The sequence below is a fragment of the Eschrichtius robustus genome, chromosome 1 (genome assembly GCF_028021215.1).
Source record: "Eschrichtius robustus isolate mEscRob2 chromosome 1, mEscRob2.pri, whole genome shotgun sequence".
Lineage (NCBI taxonomy): Eukaryota > Metazoa > Chordata > Mammalia > Artiodactyla > Eschrichtiidae > Eschrichtius > Eschrichtius robustus.
Genome location: NC_090824.1, coordinates 151,166,902 through 151,187,915, shown reverse-complemented (window position 1 = coordinate 151,187,915; position 21,014 = coordinate 151,166,902). Strand labels below are relative to the sequence as shown.

Sequence of the window (21,014 nt, the reverse complement as noted above, 5' to 3'; positions counted from 1 at the left end):
TAGGCATGGGATTCACAGCAGGCTATTTGGCTGACTGCTTTATAGAACTGGACTTATCCTCAAGACCTCAGAATCCCAATCCAGGATTCCTTTTGCTTCTCAAAGTGGAATTATTCTAGTATTCACTCCAGAAGGATTTTTTTTAATCTGTAATGCTCTTTCACTAACATTCTCCTTTTTAATAATTTAGATTTTACAGAGCTCTCCACCAATGAGGAAGATCACACATACCTGCTCCCCAGTGGGAAGAGAGATAACCTCTGGTGAGGGCCATGCTCCTTCCCCAAGAGTGGCACAGTAAGCCAGAGCCGCTTCCCGATGCCCAGTAGGGTCATCTTCCAAAATATCCACTGGGTAAATGCCTGCTAGGGGAAAAAGAAGGCAAGAAATGACATGAGCTTTACTCTCTCATTGAAATAAAAGTCACTTATTTCTTGAATATGAAAAGAAAAAAGCAGCCAATTGAAACTTGCTTTAAAATTATGTTCACCTATTTTTTTTTAAGTGAAAAAGAAAAGAGCAGTGTAGCAGCAGGAACCAAAAGAAAATAGAGGACATTCCTGATGGTGGGGTTGGCACCAACCCTAAGGAGACATGAGGTTCAATGTGAACCCTCTTAGACCACTGCAGAAACTTCCTTTCATACCCCCTAACTATCAAATGGTTTCCCAAGTATTTTCTAGCAGTGTCCGCCACCGCGGCCACATGTACAAACAGGTACCCTGAGAGCTGACCCCAGCTGCTTAGAACCTTGCTAACTTTGACAAAATCCAGCCTGAGTTTTTAGTTTGCCAGCTTACATTTGCCACGAAGTTAAGATTTGTCAATTCTTCTCCTTTAATTGGACTGCTTTATTGTAAGAGAGTTTAAACGTACTAGTTAGTATGAACTATAAAACTACATGTGTAAACCGACATGGCCATTCACAGATAGACTATTTTTTTTTAATTAATTTTTGTAAGTGAAATAGGGAGCATTTTCTTTTTTCTTTAATTTTATTTATTTATTTTATTTATGGCTGTGTTGGGTCTTCGCTTCTGTGCGAGGGCTTTCTCTAGTTGTGGCAAGCGGGGGGCCACTCTTCATCGCGGTACGCAGGCCTCTCACTATCGCGGCCTCTCTTGTTGCAGAGTGCAGGCTCAGTAATTGTGGCTCACGGGCCCAGTTGCTCCGCGGCATGTGGGATCTTCCCCGACCAGGGCTCGAACCCATGTCCCCTGCATTGGCAGGCAGACTCTCAACCACTGCGCCACCAGGGAAGCCCCACCGATAGACTATTGCACAGATTAATTTGCAAGTTATCTCCCAGCTCTACTCAGCATCTCTTTCTTAACACCGCACTTTTAGAGGAAAATTATATCCTCGAATAATCATACAAATTGAGAGCATCCAATTCAGCTTGGAAATGGCAGTTGGTTTTCCCTTGAGATGCTGGCTCATCTCTGGCTGGCACATCCCTAAGTGGGAGGGGGCTCTGTAGCTTCTGCCCTTCCGTGGTCCCCTCCTCTGATGCATTTCTGGGCCTCCTATGGTGGGAAGGGTGCCAAAGCAGCTGTCTTCTCCCCCTCCCTCTCCTCCCCTCCCCCTCCCCCCTCCCTCTCCTCCTCCTCCCCCCCTCCTCCTCGTCCCCCCCTCCTCCTCCTCTGCCTCCTCAAGGAAGATAAGCCTGCGCATAAACACCCACTGAAATATCAGCTTCCTACTTTCTCTCAGAATCTCCATTCCTTCTGCAGTCACTTTTCAGGGAACAGAGACTGCTCCTAGCAGCAAAAAGTTTCATGTCTCCAGTTCACCAAGCTTGCCTATGCTGAATTTTACTGCTGTTGATCGGGGGCAGTGCTCATAGAAAACAGAGGATGTCAAGAGCAGGGGTGGACTAGGCCTCAGTCCTGCATGAGCCCCTCCCCCTGCCCCTGACCTTTCATGGTGAAAACGTCACCAGCACACAGAGTGGCAAAGAGATGAGTAAATACACTCTCCCGCTATTCAATTTTTTAAGTATTTATTTGAGTGTGAAATGCATACCAAAAAATTACAACTATAAATGCACTGATTAAAATGTTTCAAATAAAGACATGAAAAATTAACAGTCCATTCAGTGACAATGAACAGTCAATGATGAACTCGGGGGTCTCTTTCTAAACAAGGTTGTGACTCTAGGTAGCAGGGATATTCTGCTGTTCAAGGCACACACTTGTGGTGTGTGTGTGCATGTGTGTTTTCTCTCTATACACACACATTCAAGGAAGCCCAGGCTCCTTCTCACTGTGATGGGCCAGGAAGACCCCAGCAACTGATCAGACACAGCCCTCAAGCTGAACCTCTACGCCCTCCCTACTCCTTACTGGGCCCTCCAGGCATACAGCTCAAAGCCGATGGATCCAAGCCAAGCCAGATGGTTCCTTGCTCAGGGACCACTTCAAACCTGCCACCAAACCCTCAGCCTGCATCACCTCTCTCCAATCGTCCTGATGCTCTCAGTTCAAGGCCTCAGCATCTCACAATAACCTCTGGCCTCACCCCTTTCCACCCATCCTTCCTCCATCTGTCACCAATAAAAATATTGTAGCTATTCCCTGGCCCCAGGTGCCAGCAGGTTGCTGAGTGCTCCACACCTCTTATTTCACTGAGTCCAGCCTAACTCCAATTTACAGATGAGAAAACTGAGGCCTGAAGAGGAGACCATTTGGCTAGTCAGTGGCAACACCAGGGCATGAAGGTCCATCTGATTTCAGAATGTGTAAAACACTCAGATAATGTTAGTGACCCCATCCAGACAGTCTCCTCTACCAAGCCTCGAAGGCCCTTTACAATCCCATGCCCCCTTCCTCTGCAGCACCCCTACTCCCCAGCTCCTTCTGCCTTGCCATCTTCAAGGCCCATCTCAAACTCTAGCACACCCAGGGGCCTTCCTGGAGCCCCAAAAGGCAAGGGCTCTGTGGGTTACTGAGTCCCGTGTTCGAATCCAGCTTGGCTTAGGATGGGAATTGATACACCTTGGCCACTTCCCCTGTGCTGCAGGGCCTTACACACCTGAACTCGGCCTTTCACATTGGTCAGCAGGTGAGGCAGCCTCACCCCACCAGGAACGTGAAGACTCCCTCCAGGCACACTTGAGTGCTTGTTCTCTCCTCTCCTGGCCCCAACACCCCTCGCCAACAAAGGCCTCTCCCTATGTCTTTCTCATCCTGAGCACTTCGGAAATGTGGGTGGTTGTTTAGCTGAGCTCTCTGTTCAAACTGCTATTCATCCAGTTGGTCTAGTGGCTTCCCACAGGTATGAAAAAAGATTCAGTGCACGTTCAAATAAATTAAGAAAAACATACTGGGAAGTGGGCTGCTTCAGCCCTAGGGCACCTGACTCATGCTGCATGATTCTCCCATGAAAGCAACTTCAGTAGCTACCTTTTCTCCAGACGCCCCCAGGAATGCCGTCTTAAGGAGCAAGTAAAAATCCCACCTGGACTTTTACTCTCTGGCGCTGGCCCTGTGTCTTGGGACAGATATTTGTCAGAGGCAAGCCTTCAGTCCACTCCAGTGAGGTTGAGGGCTGACTGACAAGCCTTATCAATGACCCCCCACCACACACACACACACACACACACACACACACACACGAGCTGAGACCTCTGGTGACAGGGGACTGGGAGGACAGCGTAATCGTCCACGTTTTGCGGAGGGGCACAGGGCGGGGTACCTCACCCAAGACCACTGGGCCTAGGGGCCTCTGCCTGGTTCCCCCAGAGGCTGCCACAGCTTGCCTGGCATTGGCTCTGGCCGAGTGTGGTCAGAAGAAATGCAGTGAATGTATTTTGCTCCTTGTACACCATGAAATCATTTCCCTGGCCGGGTATGCTGCTGGAGCTGTGAGAGCCCCTCAAAGAACCTGACGGACAGTATCCCCCGGGCACCCTGGCCCCTCAGGGCTCTCCTGCCTTGCAGCCCAGGGGCGGGTCCCTGGGGGTCTTCTCAACAGAAGCCCAGCAGAATCCATCAGCCCGATAGCGTGAGCATGGGGGCTGCATCAGGCCTGCCTCTGGGGATAAATTAACCCTCCACGAAAAGGAATTTCCAAAGATCTCTTAAAGGTTCCCTTTTAAAACCTTTAAGCTGGGCCAGACCCCTGCACCCCAGGGAAAGGGCCCCCCAAGCTGGCCGGGGACAGGAGGAGTATGGCTCCAGCCTTTGGGGTTTTAATTCCTTCTCTTCTCTTTGGGGAAACTGCCCCATCAGAAAAGTTCGGGCCAACTCCTTACACGGAAAATGTTTGCGTTAGCGTTCTGGAAAACTGGGTGGGAGTGAAAAAAAAAAGGGAGCTGCTTAAGGCAGGAGAGGGGAGGGGGCATCCAATGCTGGCTGGCAAGGGATACCCCCTCCCCAACCCAGGACGGACACACACACACACACACACACACACACACACACACACAGACACACACAAGACCCCGCCTCCATTGCAGAGAGGAAGGAAGCCCCGCCCCCGCCCCGCCCACCCGCCAACCACAAGGGCACATTTGGGCCTTGCAGAGGGGCCCTCGGGAAGTAAACAAGTCTGGGGCGTCTTCTGCACGCGCCGGAGGCCAGCCTGGCCGCCGAGCTGCTGATGGAAGGCAGACTCGGGCAGGAGCTTCCAGATGTGAAATGCTAACAGGCTTTAATGGTTTGAACCCAACAGGAAATATTTTTCCAAAGCCAAAAGAATGTAATCTTTTCAGTACAATGCAAAATGCTTTTATGAAAAACGGCACACAGTTGAAATGATAATTCATTGCAGACAGTAAAGAAATTGAAATCCCCCAACGAACCCCGATTTTAAGAATTCACTTTAAGGATAAGTTGGTTGTGGTCACCCGAAAAACAAAAGCAGAGGTCTATCTTAAAGCATTCTTCCAGGGAAAATGCTGAAATCATTCAGGATCTTTGTACCAAATCTTGAGTTTCCAGGGTACAGAATTTTTTTATTTTTGCTTTTCTTTTTCACATAAGCGATCTGGTTGTTTTCTTCACAAAGTAATTTGCTTCTAAAAGGAAATTATTAAAAGAAGGAATCCTTATTATAGAAGAAATATGCTGAGGAGGGTTAAGCGCCTAATTCTGAGCTTAGCAGAGAGCTTGGAGCCTAGTTTCTAACCGGAGAGAGGGCATCAGACAAGAAGTGTCTGAACCCAGGTGTTTTGCACACCCACGGTGGTAGGGTAGTGCCTAAAGGGAGATTTCCAAGTGCCACCTCAATGGCTCAGAATTCAGCACCAGGAATTCATCAGGGTCCCTGATTTCCAGTGAGGCATGCACTTCAAAGCTGCCTGCTTTAAGAAAATTCAGTATTCACAAATGCAAACTTCACCCTGACCCTCCAAAGCATTCACCACAGGATGCCTTAAAACTGAGAACTATCTTAAAGTATGATTACATTTAATTTTTTTTTTTTAAGAGCGCCAAAGAATCCAAGGTTCCTGACTTCCCTTGTATCATGCATTTTCACACATATATTCTGTGGAACACTAGCTTCACAAGATATGCTGTGGAAGGAGGTTTCTGAGGTCAGCAAGTTTGGAAAAGGGGACCTGCTGTGACGCTCAGAGCTCACTGCTGGGGGTTCTATGTGCCTATCAGCAATCTGGACATTTAGAAACCCTGCAGCAATGAGATTTAATTAATCCAGCATTTATTTCCCAAACTTATTTAACTAGGGACCCCCGTCCCAGAACACTGATGGACAGATGACAAACAATATCTTAAAGAAGAGTGCTTTGACATAATGTCAGGGCAAGAGGACCCATCACTATCAGACAGATAGCAAATATGCAAATACCTGGAGCTCAAGGACCACAGGCAAGGGGGCCGTGGTGTCAGCAGAACAATCCTCCACATAGAGGAGGAGAGAACAGAAGGTGAAGCAAATACACACTTGGATATTTTTGTTGGTTTTTGAAGAGCATCTGATTGCCAAAATATTCTTAGCAAAGAATTGAAAAAAAATGTTGGAAGACAGAATGTAGAAAATGTTAGAATTTCTGAGCAGATGAGCAAAGTTGTCAGGGAACGGAGGAAGCGCTGGGAGAGGTCTGCAGGTGGTGGCAGGGTAGGTTTCATTACTGGTAACTGACAGGGAGCCTGTTGCTCTGTTATCACAGATTTAGTACTGGCCAACTTGCAACTTGTCATTGCCTTGGCTGAGAATAAATCACTTGTCCCAAATCTAAGATGGTAAAATATGCAGATGACTTTGTGTGCCACCCACACAAAGATTTATGTAATCCTAATTGCTTTTAATATGAAGGTCTCATAATCTGAGCATGGTGCATCTTACCCTTAGGCAAATGATACAAAGATTAAACTATTTTTCCCCCTGAATCATTCAAAAGGATATGAAGTGGGTCTGAAACATACTGTTCCTTTTGCATTCAAAGAGGTGTCACATTTGGGGACAAATGTGGAGCCCTATTTGGGGCAGACAGGAGGAAACAGCATCTCAAATGTCTGCTTCCTCATGAATGGTAACAGAAGAGGGGTCCTCATCTGATACAGCTGCAGGAAGCTCTGGCCTGCCTTGAACTTGAACTCCTCCACCCCATGTGGTCATCATTACGGTGCCCTATTTGTCTAACCTTTACCAGAAGGAAGAGAGCTTTGGCACATACTCAGAAGAACATGGAGAGCCTGACTCTTTGTATCCTGAATTTAACTGACCAGGAACTTGTAAAAATATCAAATCCCAGTGTCAGTAACACCACCACAAGATGTGGTGGTCCTTAAGCTGGTGGGAAAAGGCTGGGCGGGGTGGGGGGGGCAGTTGACCAGCAAGGAAGCAGAGCCCTAAACCACACAGCACACGAGAGGAAGAAAAATAACTCATCACCATGTTTTACCCATTAGTCACAGAATAACATTTCTCAGAACTTACCCAAAAACTGTGGTTGTTAATAGACTTTATAAACTTTCATCCAGAAATCACATCCCTATATGTCCATCTATTACACTGCTAACAATAATATTTCTAAAGAGGACAAAAATTAGGTCTCTATCTGGCATGCTCAGCCCTGTGCAAAGCAACAAGGAGAGCTGAAAGTAGACTAGTCCTCAGTCTCCATGACCCAATTCTAGATTAAGCTGGTGCCCCCTGTTTAAGCACTCAGCCTCATCACCCGGACTACCCCACATGGAGAATGAATGGAGAAGAATGGGATTACCTTAAACCTAGACAATGAGTCGCTTAGGGAAAGTGTAGTCACTTCCCAATATCTGGAAATGTGTTGAGAAAACTACATTTTATAAGGGCACTGGTCTCTTCTGGGTAAAACTGAAAAGTAGATGAAGAAGTACCTGCCGAATAGAAATATTTTCATCCATGTTAGTACCAGCCCAGTTTTAAATTGAAGACATATAAAAGAAAGTTAACATTCTGCCTTCTGTGGATAAACAAAGTTTCTCAAGTACTAGTTGGGAGAGAAAGCATTAGAAAAATAGTGATATGTTCTCACATTAAAATGTACCCTTTTATACCTTACATTTGTACAGTATTTTCCATATAACAAAAGGGCTGTCACACTTCCTCGTTTGTTTGAAACTTACATCAACCCTTTGAAGTCAAGAAAGAACAAAAAACTGACCCCATTTTTCAGAAGTGGAAACATTCTCAAAAATGGAAAGTTAGTAATGGGGCTGAGATTCAAACCCAGATCTTGAGATTTCCAGAAGTACTTTCACCAATTTGTGTACTTACTAATTTATATTGTGTCAAGGACCACACATTGTGTACCAGCACCAAAAGGCAGCTAGTGCTCAGTACAGTACTGTTTAAAATACCTGCCTTTTTAAGGCTGAATAATACTCCGTTATATATATACATACATGCCATTTTGCTTATCCATTCATCTGTTGATGTTCACTTGGATTGCTTCCACCTTTTGGCTATTGTGAATAATGCTGCCATGAATATAGATCTAGAAATATCTCTTCTAGTCCCTGCTTTCACGTCTTTTGGGGATATACCCAGAAGTGGAATTGCTGGGTCATACGGTAGTTCTATGTTTAATTTTTTGAAGAATTGCCATACCCTACAGTGGCTGCACCATTTTACACCAGCAATGCACAAAGGTTCCAATTTCTCCACATTCTCACCCAACAGTTGTCATTTTCTGCTTTTTCTGATAACAGCCATCCAAATGGATGTGAAGTGGTATCTCACTGTGGTTTTGATTTGTATTTCCCTAATGGTTAGTGATGTTGAGCATCTTTTCACGTGCTTACTGGCCATTTGTGTGTCTTTGGAGAAATGTCTATTAACTCTTTTGCCCACATATTCATAACTTTTAACAACTACTTTGAAAGCCTGTAAGAATTAGAATGACATGAATTCACAAAGAGATAAGTGGCAAGGCTGATGTGGTCTAAATGGGCTACCTACACAGGATTCATCACAGCAGCTGCATCACAGGGCAATGATGCCACCTCTGCCCACTGTCCATCTGAGCCACACTCCCAAGAAAGAGGCAGAAGCTGGGAGGTGGCAGCAGTGAAAAGAGGACAGACTGAGTGTGCATTGTCATTTGTACTTTAAGGCTTGGAGGAAAAAAACTACTTTTTAAAAAATATATATATATATTTTTAAAATAATAATAGTAGTAATAGTAAAATATAATAATAGTAGTAATAGTACTGTAGTAGTGGTGGTGGTGGTGGTGGTGGTGGTGGTGGTGGTAGTAGTAGTAGTAGTAGTAGCAGTAGTAGTAGTAATACCCTGAGGCTTCTATGATACCTGCTCCCAGGGTCCCTGCCCAAGGGTGACCTCAGCTTAGACCAAGGTCTTCCTGATACCCTATGGTCCTGGAAAGAGGTCTCATCAGACCCTGATCACATTCAATACCAACACCACAGCAAAGGTTTGAAAAAACTTTCTGCTATAAAGCTATTTTATAAATGTATAATACAAAACAATCATGGTCATCATTTAGGAACTTTCCTACTATTGCCAGACACTGTGCTAAGTGCTAGTCGATACAGTGGTGAAAAAGCAGAAGTGGCCTCTGCTCTTATAGAACTTACCGCCTGGGCGGGAGACATAAAAACAGTTAATACCCCCATGGCATGGAGGGAGGCGAGTGACAAGGGAGGTGGGAGACAGGACAGGATGACCAGCGAAGGTCTCTCTAAGGAGGTAACCTTTAAGCAGAAGGACTGAAGAATGAAATGTTCGCCTCATGCAGAGCAAGATCAAGAGCCACCCAGACTGAAGGAACAGCCCCTGCTGGAGGAAGAAAGGAGCGGAGGGAGTCCAAGCGCTCACGGGTGGCCAGTGTGCCTGCAGCATGGCTGGCCAAGAGGAGAAGGGCAAGGTCACAGGAAGCAGGCAGACAGGGGCTGGAGTAATAGGACGCTGGCCAAGTTCCGACTTCAGGTTTCAAGAAGAATGCAGTAGGAGGATGCTGAAGGGTCCCCAGCGGGGCATGATAACTGGAGTGTGTGTTTACTGCCTCCTCCAGATCACACTGCAACAGGAATCCGAACCAGGGGCAGTGCAAGTTGAGTCAAGTGATGATGATGGCTTAGACTAATGATGGCAGTTTAGATGATGAGAAGGAGATGGCAGGCTTGAGCTAGATGTTAGCAGTGGACACGGCAGAACCTGCTGCTAGATGGATGTGTGGGGTGAGGGACCAAGCTGACTTTCTACTTTAACCCCTCCACTTCATATAAGTCAATGAAATTCAACTAGTAGCTTTCATATTGTGACATTTATAAACTAACATTGGAAACAGTCTAATTTCTGTTAAGATCCCAGCTCTTTCCAAAGGGGGAAATTGATGAACATGCCAACAGAAGAATAAGATGTACATTATTCAAAAATACTGTTTTCCTTGAGGTATTACAAACTGAACCAGAATAAAAACACAGATGAAGCACCCACAAAATGATGCCACCTCATCAGACCTCCCCAACATCAGGCCACATAGAGAGTGAGGTTTGGGCACGAGGGCAAGAGCTTTGGGGTCATTCAGACCTGATTTCAAAAATCTCTAACATATGATGAAATAAACTGCCACAAAAGAGCACAAACTATAGACTCAGACCCATAAAGACTGCAGATATTGAAATTATCTAATACAGAAGATAGAGATATGAAATATGTTCAAAGAACTTTAAATAGGAAATATAAAGGGCCAAGATTTTTTAAATTGCCCAATAACATTCTAGGGGGAAAGAAAGTAGAGCTTCTAGAAATTTATGTCTGAAATAGCCAATGAACAGAAAAATAGATCTGAAGAAATTACCCAGAAATGCAGCACAGAAAGACAGAACAAGTGGAAAACATGAAAGGCAGGTTCAGAGAGATGGAGAGTAGAATGATAAGGTCTACCAACAATGTAATTGAAGTTCCAGAAGGAGAAAAAATAGTAAGGAAGAGTCAAGATTTGATGAAATTTGTTTGAAATTTTTCCAGAATTAATGAAAGACACCTGTCCTCTGACTTTGGGATCCCAACCAACCCCAAAGGAGGAAAAATAAAGAAAACTCCCCTCCTAAACACACTGTGGTCAAGCTGCAAAACAACAAATATTGGGTTGGCCAAAAAGTTCCTTCAGTTTTTAAATAAAAATAAAAGACACATTTTTCATTTTCACCAAGAAATGTATTGAACAACCTATACACCGTTTTGTTCCACTACCTTCTGCCATTTTTCAGGCAACTTCATAATTCCAGCTTCCCAAAATTTTTTATCTTTTTGAGCAAAGAACTGTTCCAGGTGCCTTTTACAGTCTTCCAGGGAATTGAAACTTTTTCCATTAAGAGAATTTTGTAAAAACCGAAATAAATGGAAATCTAAAGGTGCAGTGTCTGGTGAATACAGTGGATGAATCAGAACTTCCCAGCCAAGCTGTAACAGTTTTTGCCTGGTCATCAAAGAAACATGTGGTCTTGCGTTATCCTGATGGAAGATTATGCATTTTCTTTTGACTAATTCCAGATGCTTTTCATCGAGTGCTGATTTCAGTTGGTCTACTTGGGAGCAGTACTTGTTGGAATCAATCATTTGGTTTTCCAGAAGGAGCTCATAATAGAGGACTCCTTTCCAATCCCACCATATACACAACATCATCTTCTTTGTATGAAGACCGACCTTTGGTGTGGTTGATGGTGGTTCATTTCGCTTGCCCCACAGTCTCTTCCATTCCACGGTTATTGTACAGTATCCACTTTTCATCGCCCGTCACAATTTGTTTTAAAAACCGGAATGCTTTCGTTACATTTAAGTAGAGAATCACATGTGGAAGTACTGTCAAGAAGCTTTTTTTCCACTTAACTTATGTGGAACCCAAACATCAAAGCCATTAACATAACCAGGCTGGTGCAAATGATTTTCAATGCTTGATTTGGATATTTTGAGTATGTCAGCTATCTCCCACATGGTATAATGTTGATTGTTCTCAGTTAATGTCTCGATTTGATCACTATCGACTTCAATTGATCTACCCGACTGTGGAGCATTGTCCAGTGAGAAATTTCCAGCACAAAACTTCACCAACCACTTTTGACACGTTCAATCAGTCACAGCACCTTCTCCATACACTGCACAAATCTTTTTTTGTGTTTCAGTTGCTTTTTTACCTTTCTTGAAATAATAAAGCATAATATGCTGAAAATGTTGCTTTTTTTCTTCCATCTTCAATATGAAAATGTCTATACAAAAATTCACCAATTTTGATAAGTTTTTTTAAATGCATGCTGGTACCACAGCTGTCACAATACAATCTAACAAAATTGTTTCAAATGAAGTTAAAGCCAACTAACTGCTACTAGAGCCATCTTATGGAAAAAACTGAATGAACCTTTTCACCAACCCAATACAAAAAGATGACCATGAAAGCAGCCAGAAGGGAAAGACACATCCTCCCAACAGAAGGACAGCTTCATTGACAGCTGCCTTCTCAACAGCAACTATGGAAGCCAGGAGACAATGGAAGAACATTTTTAAAGTGGGAAAGGAAAATAACTTTCACCCTCCATCCAGCAGAAGTAACTTCCAACAATGTGAGTGAAATAAAAAACATTTTAGAAAAATAAAACCTGAGTTTACTACCAGCAGATCCTCCCTAATGTTATTTCTAAAGGATGCCTATTATCAAGGGAAAGGAAATTGACCTCAAAAGGAAATCAGTCAAGAAGGAATGGGAGGGACTTCCCTCATGGCTCAGTGGTTAAGCAATGCAGGGGACATGGGTTCGAGCCCTGGTCCAGGAAGATCCCACATGCCGCGGATCAACTAGGCCCGTGCGCCACAACTACTGAGCCTGTGCTCTAGAGCCCATGAGCCACAACTACTGAGCCCGCATGCCACAACTACTGCAGCCCGCGTACTTAGAGCCTGTGCTCCACAACAAAGAGAAGCCACTGTAAATGAGAGGCCCGCACACCGCAACAAAGAGTAGCCCCCGCTCGCCGCAACTAAAGAAAGCCCATGCACAGCAATGAAGACCCAACATAGCCAAAAATTAAATAAATAAATTTATTTTTTAAAAAAAGGAGAAGAAGGAATGGGAGCAAAGAAAATGAGAAACGTGGATAAAAGCCAAGCCAAAGCTGACCATACAAAACAAAAACTTCTAATTTAAGGAGATTTAAAAAAAAAAATCAGAATAGAACTAAGGTGTTACATAACACATAGCACAGAAATTGGGAAGGAAGTAATTTGAGTGAAGGCATTTCAAGGCCCTTATATGATTCCAGAGAAAGTTTAAAACTGATTAATTTCAGAATTAATTAGAATTAACATGCACATTAAAATGTCTAAGTTAGCCCCTAAAAGAATAGAAATATAGATATTAAATTTCAAAATAGGAGAGAGAAAAAAATGGAATTAGGGCCAGGGTGGGGGAAATCTCAATTTAAAAAAAGGCAAGAAATGAAAACAAGATGATCTGTCAGTATTCATATTTAATTCTTATGATTAAAAACATATTCGTCAAATTTCACAATTTGTATGGAACCACAAAAGACCCCGAATAGCCAAACCAATCTTGAGACACAAAAACAGAGCAGGAGGAATCACGCTCCCTGACTTCAGACTATACTACAAAGCTACAGTAATCAAGACAGTATGGTACTGGCACAAAAACAGAAATATAGATCAATGGAACAGGATAGAAAGCCCAGAGATAAACCCACGCACATATGGTCACCTTATCTTTGATGAAGGAGACAAGAATATACAATGGAGAAAAGACAGCCTCTTCAATAAGTGGTGCTGGGAAAACTGGACAGCTACATGTAAAAGAATGAAATTAGAACACCCACTAACACCATACACAAAAATAAACTCAAAATGGAGTAAAGACCTAAATGTAAGTCCAGACACTATAAAACTCTTAGAGGAAAACATAGGCAGAACACTCCATGACATAAATCACAGTAAGATCATTTCTGACTCACCTCCTAGAGAAATGGAAATAAAAACAAAAATAAAGAAATGGGACCTAATGAAACTTAAAAGCTTTTGCACAGCAAAGGAAACCATAAACAAGACGAAAAGAATGGGAGAAACCTCAGAATGAGAGAAAATATTTGCCAAAGAAGCAACGGACAAAGGATTAATCTCCAAAATATACAAGCAGCTCATGCAGCTCAATATCAAAAAAACAAACAACCCAATCCAAAAATGGGTGGAAGACCTAAATAGACATTTCTCCAAAGAAGATATACAGATTGCCAACAAACACATGAAAGGATGCTCAACATCACTAATCATTAGAGAAATGCAAATCAAAACTACAATGAGCTATCACCTCACACCAGTCAGAATGGCCATCATCAAAAAATCTACAAACAATAAATGCTGGAGAAGGTGTGGAGAAAAGGGAACACTCTTGCACTGTTGGTGGGAATGCAAATTGATACAGCCACTATGGAGCACAGTATGGAAATTCTTTAAAGCATAAAAATAGAACTACCATATGACTTAGCAATCCCACTACTGGGCATATACCCTGAGAAAACCATAATTCAAAAAGAGTCATGTACCACAATGTTCATTGCAGCTCTACTTACAATAGCCAGGACATGGAAGCAACCTAAGTGTCCATCGACAGAAGAATGGAGAAAGAAGATGTGGCACATATACACAATGGAATATTACTCAGCCATAAAAAGAAAGGAAATTGAGTTATTTGTAGTGAAGTGGATGGACCTAGAGTCTGTCATACAGAGTGAAGTAAGTCAGAAAGAGAAAAACAAATACCGTATGCTAACACATATATATGGAATCTAAAAAAAAAAAAAAAAAAAAAAAAAAAAAACATGGCTCTGAAGAACCTAAGGGCAGGACAGGAATAAAAATGTAGACATAGAGAATGGGCTTGAGGACAGGGGGAGGCGGAGAGGCGGAAGGGTAAACTGGGACGAAGTGAGAGAGAGGCATGGACATACATACACTACCAAATGTAAAATAGATAGCTAGTGGGAAGCAGCCGCATAGCACAGGGAGATCAGCTCAGTGCTTTGTGTCCACCTAGAGGGGTGGGATAGGGAGCGTGGGAGGGAGACGCAAGAGGGAGGAGATATGGAGATATATGTATATATATAGCTGATTCACTTTGTTATACGCAGAAACTAACACACCATTGTAAAGCAATTATACTCTTTACAGATGTTAAAAATATATATATATATTTGCCAACAAGTAACTAGACTATGCTTTTGCACAAGGACAGATTTTTATTAGTGTTTTGACCAAGCATTTTTGAATATCTTAATAATATTTTTACTCAATTATCATGTATTCTGAAGAAACACAGAGCAATTCTTTTCCTTCTGCATAGCTTACAAAAATGTTTTTCCAGGACGTTCTAATAGCCTAAACATGGGCAACACACATGAATTAAAGAAATCACTTGCTGGAAAACATAAAGGTCAAAATGAACAACCAAGTATAATTCACTGTTTGAGCCTATATGCCTCTCCCCACATACATACACTCACCAACCCTGGTCCACTAAGCAGCATTTCACAGAGCACAGTGGGTGGGGAGACAGCACCGTGAGCAGAAGTCTCTGCAATGATGGCATCCCCACAACTTTGACTTCTCAAGCACTTACCACCGAATGAAACACTCAGGGACTCCAATTAGGGGGTTATTTCAGCAAAATGCACTGAGTAAATGAATACAGCTTTCTCTCTGTCAGTGGAACTTGCGAGTAGTGGTTAGAGACTCGGTTTCCAAGAAAAACACATTTGTCTTAATTTCTGCAAGACAAGGAAACCAAGCAGTCTAGGAGGGTTTGGGCCTTGGGAGCCCCCAACACACACATGGACAGAAGCTTCCCCTCTGCCCTCCCCGGGAGCCCCCAGCCCGCAGCCTCAGGCCATTCCCAGTGGCCCCCGTGGCTGCCCAGATTCGGAGGAGCAAAGAAGCATCGAAATGATTCTGTGCCTCGACAGATAATAGGCACTGGTTTAAGCAGGAAGCGATGCCACTGCCTGGGCACAGGGAATGCAAAGGGTCTGCTGTGAAAGGGTTCCCAGTAGTCCAAAGAAGCAGGGAGAGAGACATGCCTGGATTTCGACAGACAGTGGCCTTTGGATACACATGCCGTGCGTCCCACCCCCACTGAAGCTTGCTGATCATCGGCCTTGGAAAAGGAAACACCCACAACAGAGGATGGGTGCACTAAAAGGCATGGAATTTGTAAACCACAGCTGTTACATCCTAACAAACGTTATTCAAAGGCCCTGGACCTTCAGTTGCTACTGACAGTCACTTAACCCCCACAATAACCCTGACTTTAAAAGTCACGTGACACCAGGGGCAGCTGACCAACAAGTGTGCTTGAATTTTGCCCTGAAATTGCTTTCTATACCACACAACACAGCAGAAAACACAGCCCTTTTCTATAATCCTCTGTTTGGAATTTCCCAGAGCTGAGCTACAAATAAGAATGTCATCAGAGGAGCCAGGAGCCAGCTGCTGTCAGGAACCCAGCTAAGGCCAGTCAGCCGGTCACCAGACTAGGGTTTCAAAGGTCAGAAAGACAACACCTCAGTGCCCACTCCCTTCCCACTGCCCAGCCCGAGTCCTGGACGCCTGGTCATTCACTCCATCCTGCCAGGCCACGGCAGGAGCCGGAGGTCAGGACACCAGCCATCTCTGGCCTGGCCTAGTATAGCAGAGATCCCTGTTTAATACAGACATAATACACCCCTTGATGTCTAGAGATGGGGGTGAACGACGACCATCTATAGGATGGATTCCATTATATGGCAAAGAATCACAACCAACAGACAGGGGACATACAAAATGCCCAGGCCATTAGGAGGACCCACTGAGGACCAGGCCTTCCCAAGAAGAGTGGGACCCCTAGAAAGACATTCCCCAGGGGATGGGCTGACCAGTGGCACTCATCCCAAGGGTGGCAGGCCAGCTTGAATCACCCCACATCCTAAAACACACAATCTGCAAAATCCTCCCAGCAACGCTTCCTGTAGCCAGGGAACCAACAAAGGTCTTCACCAGCACCTGAAAGGAAATGATTCCTCCATCCAAAGCTCACAGGGCTCCGACCATGTGCCAGCAGCGAGCAGGGCACTAGGACAGAAAGATCAGTAAGGGTCCTGCCCTCAGTAGAATTACAGTCTGGTTACAGTGACAGGAAGTAGCTGACAAACTTCATGGCCGAGTGGAGTTTTAGAGACCATCTTATCCTTTCCCCTCCCTCCTGATGAAGGAATGGAGACTCACCTGGGGCACAAAAGCACTTAGTGACAGGAGTCCCAGTGCCCAGCCCAGCCCTCTGTCATAACCCCAGTGAGGCCCTGCCCCTCAGGAACTGAGATTCCCCCAAGTTGCCAGGTCCCTGTTCCTCCAAGAGGACACTTCTACACCTTGAACTTGAGAAGATCCAAAATGGCTGATGAATATTTGATTTTTTTTTTTTGAAGTGTTATGTTAACATGAGGTCATCTCTGAGGAGCTAGCTCATGGATTATCACCTTCCTGAGCCTCCACTTCGGTTTGGGGCAGGGGGAAGGGGGGCGCGGACATCACCCTCATTATAAGTCCCTTTCTCTGGGGAGTCAGACCACCACCACCAATCACCCCCCAATTGAAATCCCAGCACTACCACTTACTAGCCAGGTGATCTTAGGCAAGTTACTATATCTCTGTGCCTCAGCTTCCTCACCAGTAAAATGGGATAATAATAGTATCTACATTTACTATTTACTATGAGGATCAATTAAGGATCAATTAAGGTAAGGTAACGCTTAGAAAGGGTTTAGAGCAATACTTGACAGGCAGAAAAGTGCTCCTAAGGGTTAGTTTACTAAAAGTGTCTTCAAGTCTCCTCCACCAAAAACGCAAGGGAAAATCCACCTCCCCACACTCATACCACCACCTTAAGCTCAGCCTTCTCCCTCTTCTTGTCCCTGAAACATCAGCTATGCTTGACCCCCTTCAGGGTCATGTGACATGCCGACCCCCTTCCCTTCTGGCCTCTCCCTCTCCCTGACCCTCTTTCTGAGCCCATGCAGTCAGCACCTGCCTAGGCCTCCCTCAGCCCCAGGCCCTGCCCCCATGGCCTTCTTTTCTTTTCAGTCTCTCCTCCTTGGGTCTCAACATCAGGTTCTCAGAGCTTCTCCCTCCCTGAGCCTTTGGGCTGTGCCCTCAGCTCCTCCCCACCTCCCATCTCCCAGGAGATGCCCTCGCCATGCCTCCATCTGCTCTGCTCCTTCCACTCAGTAAAAGGGGTCCCCAATAGAGCCCCAAAAGGGCCAGCACTGGCCTTTCTAGATTCCGCCTCTGCTCCAGCGTCAGTGTTTCTGACTAACTTCAGTGTCTCCAACGGGAAGCTACTGAAGCATTTTGAAGTCACTGTGTTTAGACTGCATCATGTTTTCCCCCTCCCAGAGTCAGTTTCTTTAGTGGCATCACCACTGTCCCAACCCAAGCTTTGGAGTCATCCGGATTTTCCTCCTTGCTTGCTAGCTTTCCTGTCTATAAAGCTCTGCTTGTATTACCACTGCAAACTGTCTGGCCCCTAACTTTTCAAAATTGGAACACTAAACTGACTTCCTAAATGGAGATCATAAAACAGGTAATTGTCACAGACGCTTCCATTTGCTGTGTAAACAGAAGCGGGGCGGCGGGGGGGGGCGGTGCAAAATAAAGGGCCTTCTCTGAGTCTACTCAAAATTTCACAAGGGGCCCAGTAGTCCGCTCTGATGAACACAAGGTCTCATCTAATCCTTATGAGGCAGGTCAAGACCTTATTTTATAGATGAGGGAACTTCAAGGTAAAGGATGAGAGAAGTAACAGAACTGGGTCGTGTCTGACTTTCTTCTTCCTTTCTACTATACTCCAAGCTGAAATGACAGCAACTGATGGTCTGGTGGAACCTAAGACGGTCTTCAGTATCAGGAAAATTAAAAATACATACAGACTCAGAGAGAGAGAGAGAATGTGTGTGTGGCCCTGGGGTATGTTTTGAATTATTGAGGGTACCCCCACCCAGACACACCAATATTGAGGAACCTCATCTAGATACAGAGGCAACTCCCACGGGAATGTCATGTGCCCTTTCCCTACCTTTTGGTGCTAGAACTAAGTGGGGATCGGGACACAGCCTTACCTGAAAGCACAATTCTCAGTTTCATGCTTCCTTGCTGAAAGAAAAAGGATTCCCACGTAGGCATGGCTGGCTGAAGCCCTTTTTGGAAATGGGCTATCAAAGCTCAGGCATCGATTCAGCTATGTAAAACTCCCATCCATTAGGATCTAGCACATGTGGAAATGATTAATGTGCAACTGCTGTGTGTCATCTGGGCCATCAGCAACCATGAAAGCCACAGCAAACGCCGACATAAATACAGGAAAATCCTGAAACCGTTTAGGCCAACTACACTTTTCCAGAAGATGAAATTACCATTACTTTTCCCATTAAAACAGAGTAAAGCTGGGTAGAATAAGCACAGCTCTAAGGCACTAGTTGGGAGGAACTTTCTGACTCATGGTACCACTCTGACGGGGAGGGGAAGGGAGAAAGCTAAACTGAGCAGCTTTGTGTGCAGACCAGCTAAGTGTTTAAAATATATGAGATATTTCTGTACAGTAAGTCCCGAAGTGGGCAACGGCTTCTCCGTTTTGCAGGTGAGAAAGGTGATAGCAAAAGAGCAAGTCACTTTTTCTTCTTGCCCCAGTTCTCAAACAATAAACTGGCAACAGCACTCACTATTAACCAACTTTCCAGAAACGACCACAGAAAAATAAAAAACGAAATAGTACTTCTCCCTCTAAAACTAGAGACAAAACCCTTTCTCAATCCCTAGACCAATGAAAACTTTGACGAGGAATGTAACTAATTCATACAAGTGGCAGTGGCCACCTTCTCTCCTTAACTCCCTCACTTGAAATCGGGAAAAACAACTCAAAGTCACAGTTTTTGAATGCAGATCACAATAACAAGTAATCCGCCGTCGTTGGCTTCTAATAAAAGGCAGAGGAGCCTCTGTAAGATTGAGTTTTTCCTTAGAGATGAGTGGTGGGAGAAAGTGGCCAATCTGCGGTTTGACCGCACGTGGGCGCAGGGCTCTAGCGAGGGCCCTACTGGACGTGAGCACCCAGCCAAGGGGCCCTACGTGCCGCGGGTCCCCGGGGGAACAAAGGAAAGATGCAGGAGGCAAGAGGCACTTTCTCGGCATCAAACGCCCCTATGCCTGCTCCCATCCAAATACTCCTTCCTTTGCAGGACTGCTGGAAACTCTTTCGGGGATTTGTCCCACGTGCTTTCAAATTCAGAAGTCTCACGGTTTCGCCCGGTTCTCCGGAGAGGGGGCAGGCAAGGGACGTGAGGGAGGTGGCGGGCTCCCGGGCGCGCCCGCAAACCCAGGCTCCCCTGCTGGCCTGCAGGGCCCGGGGCGGCACGCCCGCCGCGCACCGGGCCGGGGGCCAGAACTGGCAGTCCCCGAACAGGGGCAACAGGGGCACCCGCCGTCCCCCGAGCTGCTTTACTGAACCCTCCCCACCGTGCGCTTCCCATTTCACAGACAAGACCACCAAGGCTAAGGGAAGGCAGGGAGTTCGCCAGGCCAGGCCAGCGGGTCCCGGTTGCCAGGGGCCCTAGGGACGGCCGGGAGGGCGGTGACCGAGACCCCTCGGGGGTTGCCCCTCCCGGGGGTGGTCTCGCCCCTGACATCCCGGGCCGCCCACTATCTCGTTCCCTGGCGGCAACAGGTGCGCGGCTCGCGGCACCCTGGCGCCGATTCCGGGGGAAGTTTCCCTGGCCGCGGCGCGCTGTTTATAGTCTCATTTTGCAGCGCGGGGGCCCGGAGCTTTCAGGCCAGCCCAGCCATTGAAACCCGATACGTGGGGTGGGGCCCGCGCGGCAGACCGCGAGGGAAGCGGGCAGGCTCCGGGCCGGCCTGGCCCCAGCTCCCCTTACCTGCAGTCCGGCCCGCGGCCTCCGCCTCCGTGCTCCCGCTTTCTGGACGCCCAGCCCCGCCCCGCCCCTCTGCCCCGCCCGCTGCCCCGCCCCTCCCCGGCCCCCTCCTCCAGGAATGGCCCTGCACCAGCAGCGCGGCTGCCCAGCCCGCGCCCCGTTGTTTTCCCTGCCCCGCCTGCCCCGCCCCGAGCGCCGGAGCCACGGCCCTGCGGTCTTCGCTAGCGACCCCTGCTCCCTGTAGACAGTTTCCAAAGCGAGCTTACCACTTCCGATGAGTAGTTAGTAGTTAGTATTTCTCTTACTACTCCTGTTGGAAGAGAAGCTATTCGCAGCCCGACGCCCTCGCCAGCGCCCCTCGGCCTGGCACCCCACTCTCTACGCCCCTTCCCACTTCCTTCTATTATTTCTGTTTCTATGGGCAAGAATCGCTTGTATTATCCCTTTTCGAAAACGTATACAGTTGAAAACTAGCTCAAAGACAACGAATGGCCCCCATAACGCAGGGCCCCCAGTAATCTTTTCTGCCCATTTTTTCAGTCTTTTCAGTTTTTTTCCTAACAACTGTAAAGTGCTTTTTCTGATAGCTAA

General features: G+C 45.9%; 1 protein-coding gene across 1 annotated transcript in view; it reads right to left on the bottom strand.

Annotated features, from left to right (window-relative positions):
• The window catches only part of LOC137772902 (protein FAM169BP-like), an 82,880-nt gene extending 62,419 nt beyond the window's left edge, over positions 1–20,461 (bottom strand). Inside the window, 3 exon segments of the mRNA XM_068557070.1 lie at positions 232–256; positions 258–365; positions 20,427–20,461. Of these exon segments, the coding sequence (XP_068413171.1) occupies positions 232–256; positions 258–335 (103 nt within the window). The 5' untranslated portion in view covers positions 336–365; positions 20,427–20,461.
• Between the last annotated feature and the right edge of the window lie 553 nt (positions 20,462–21,014).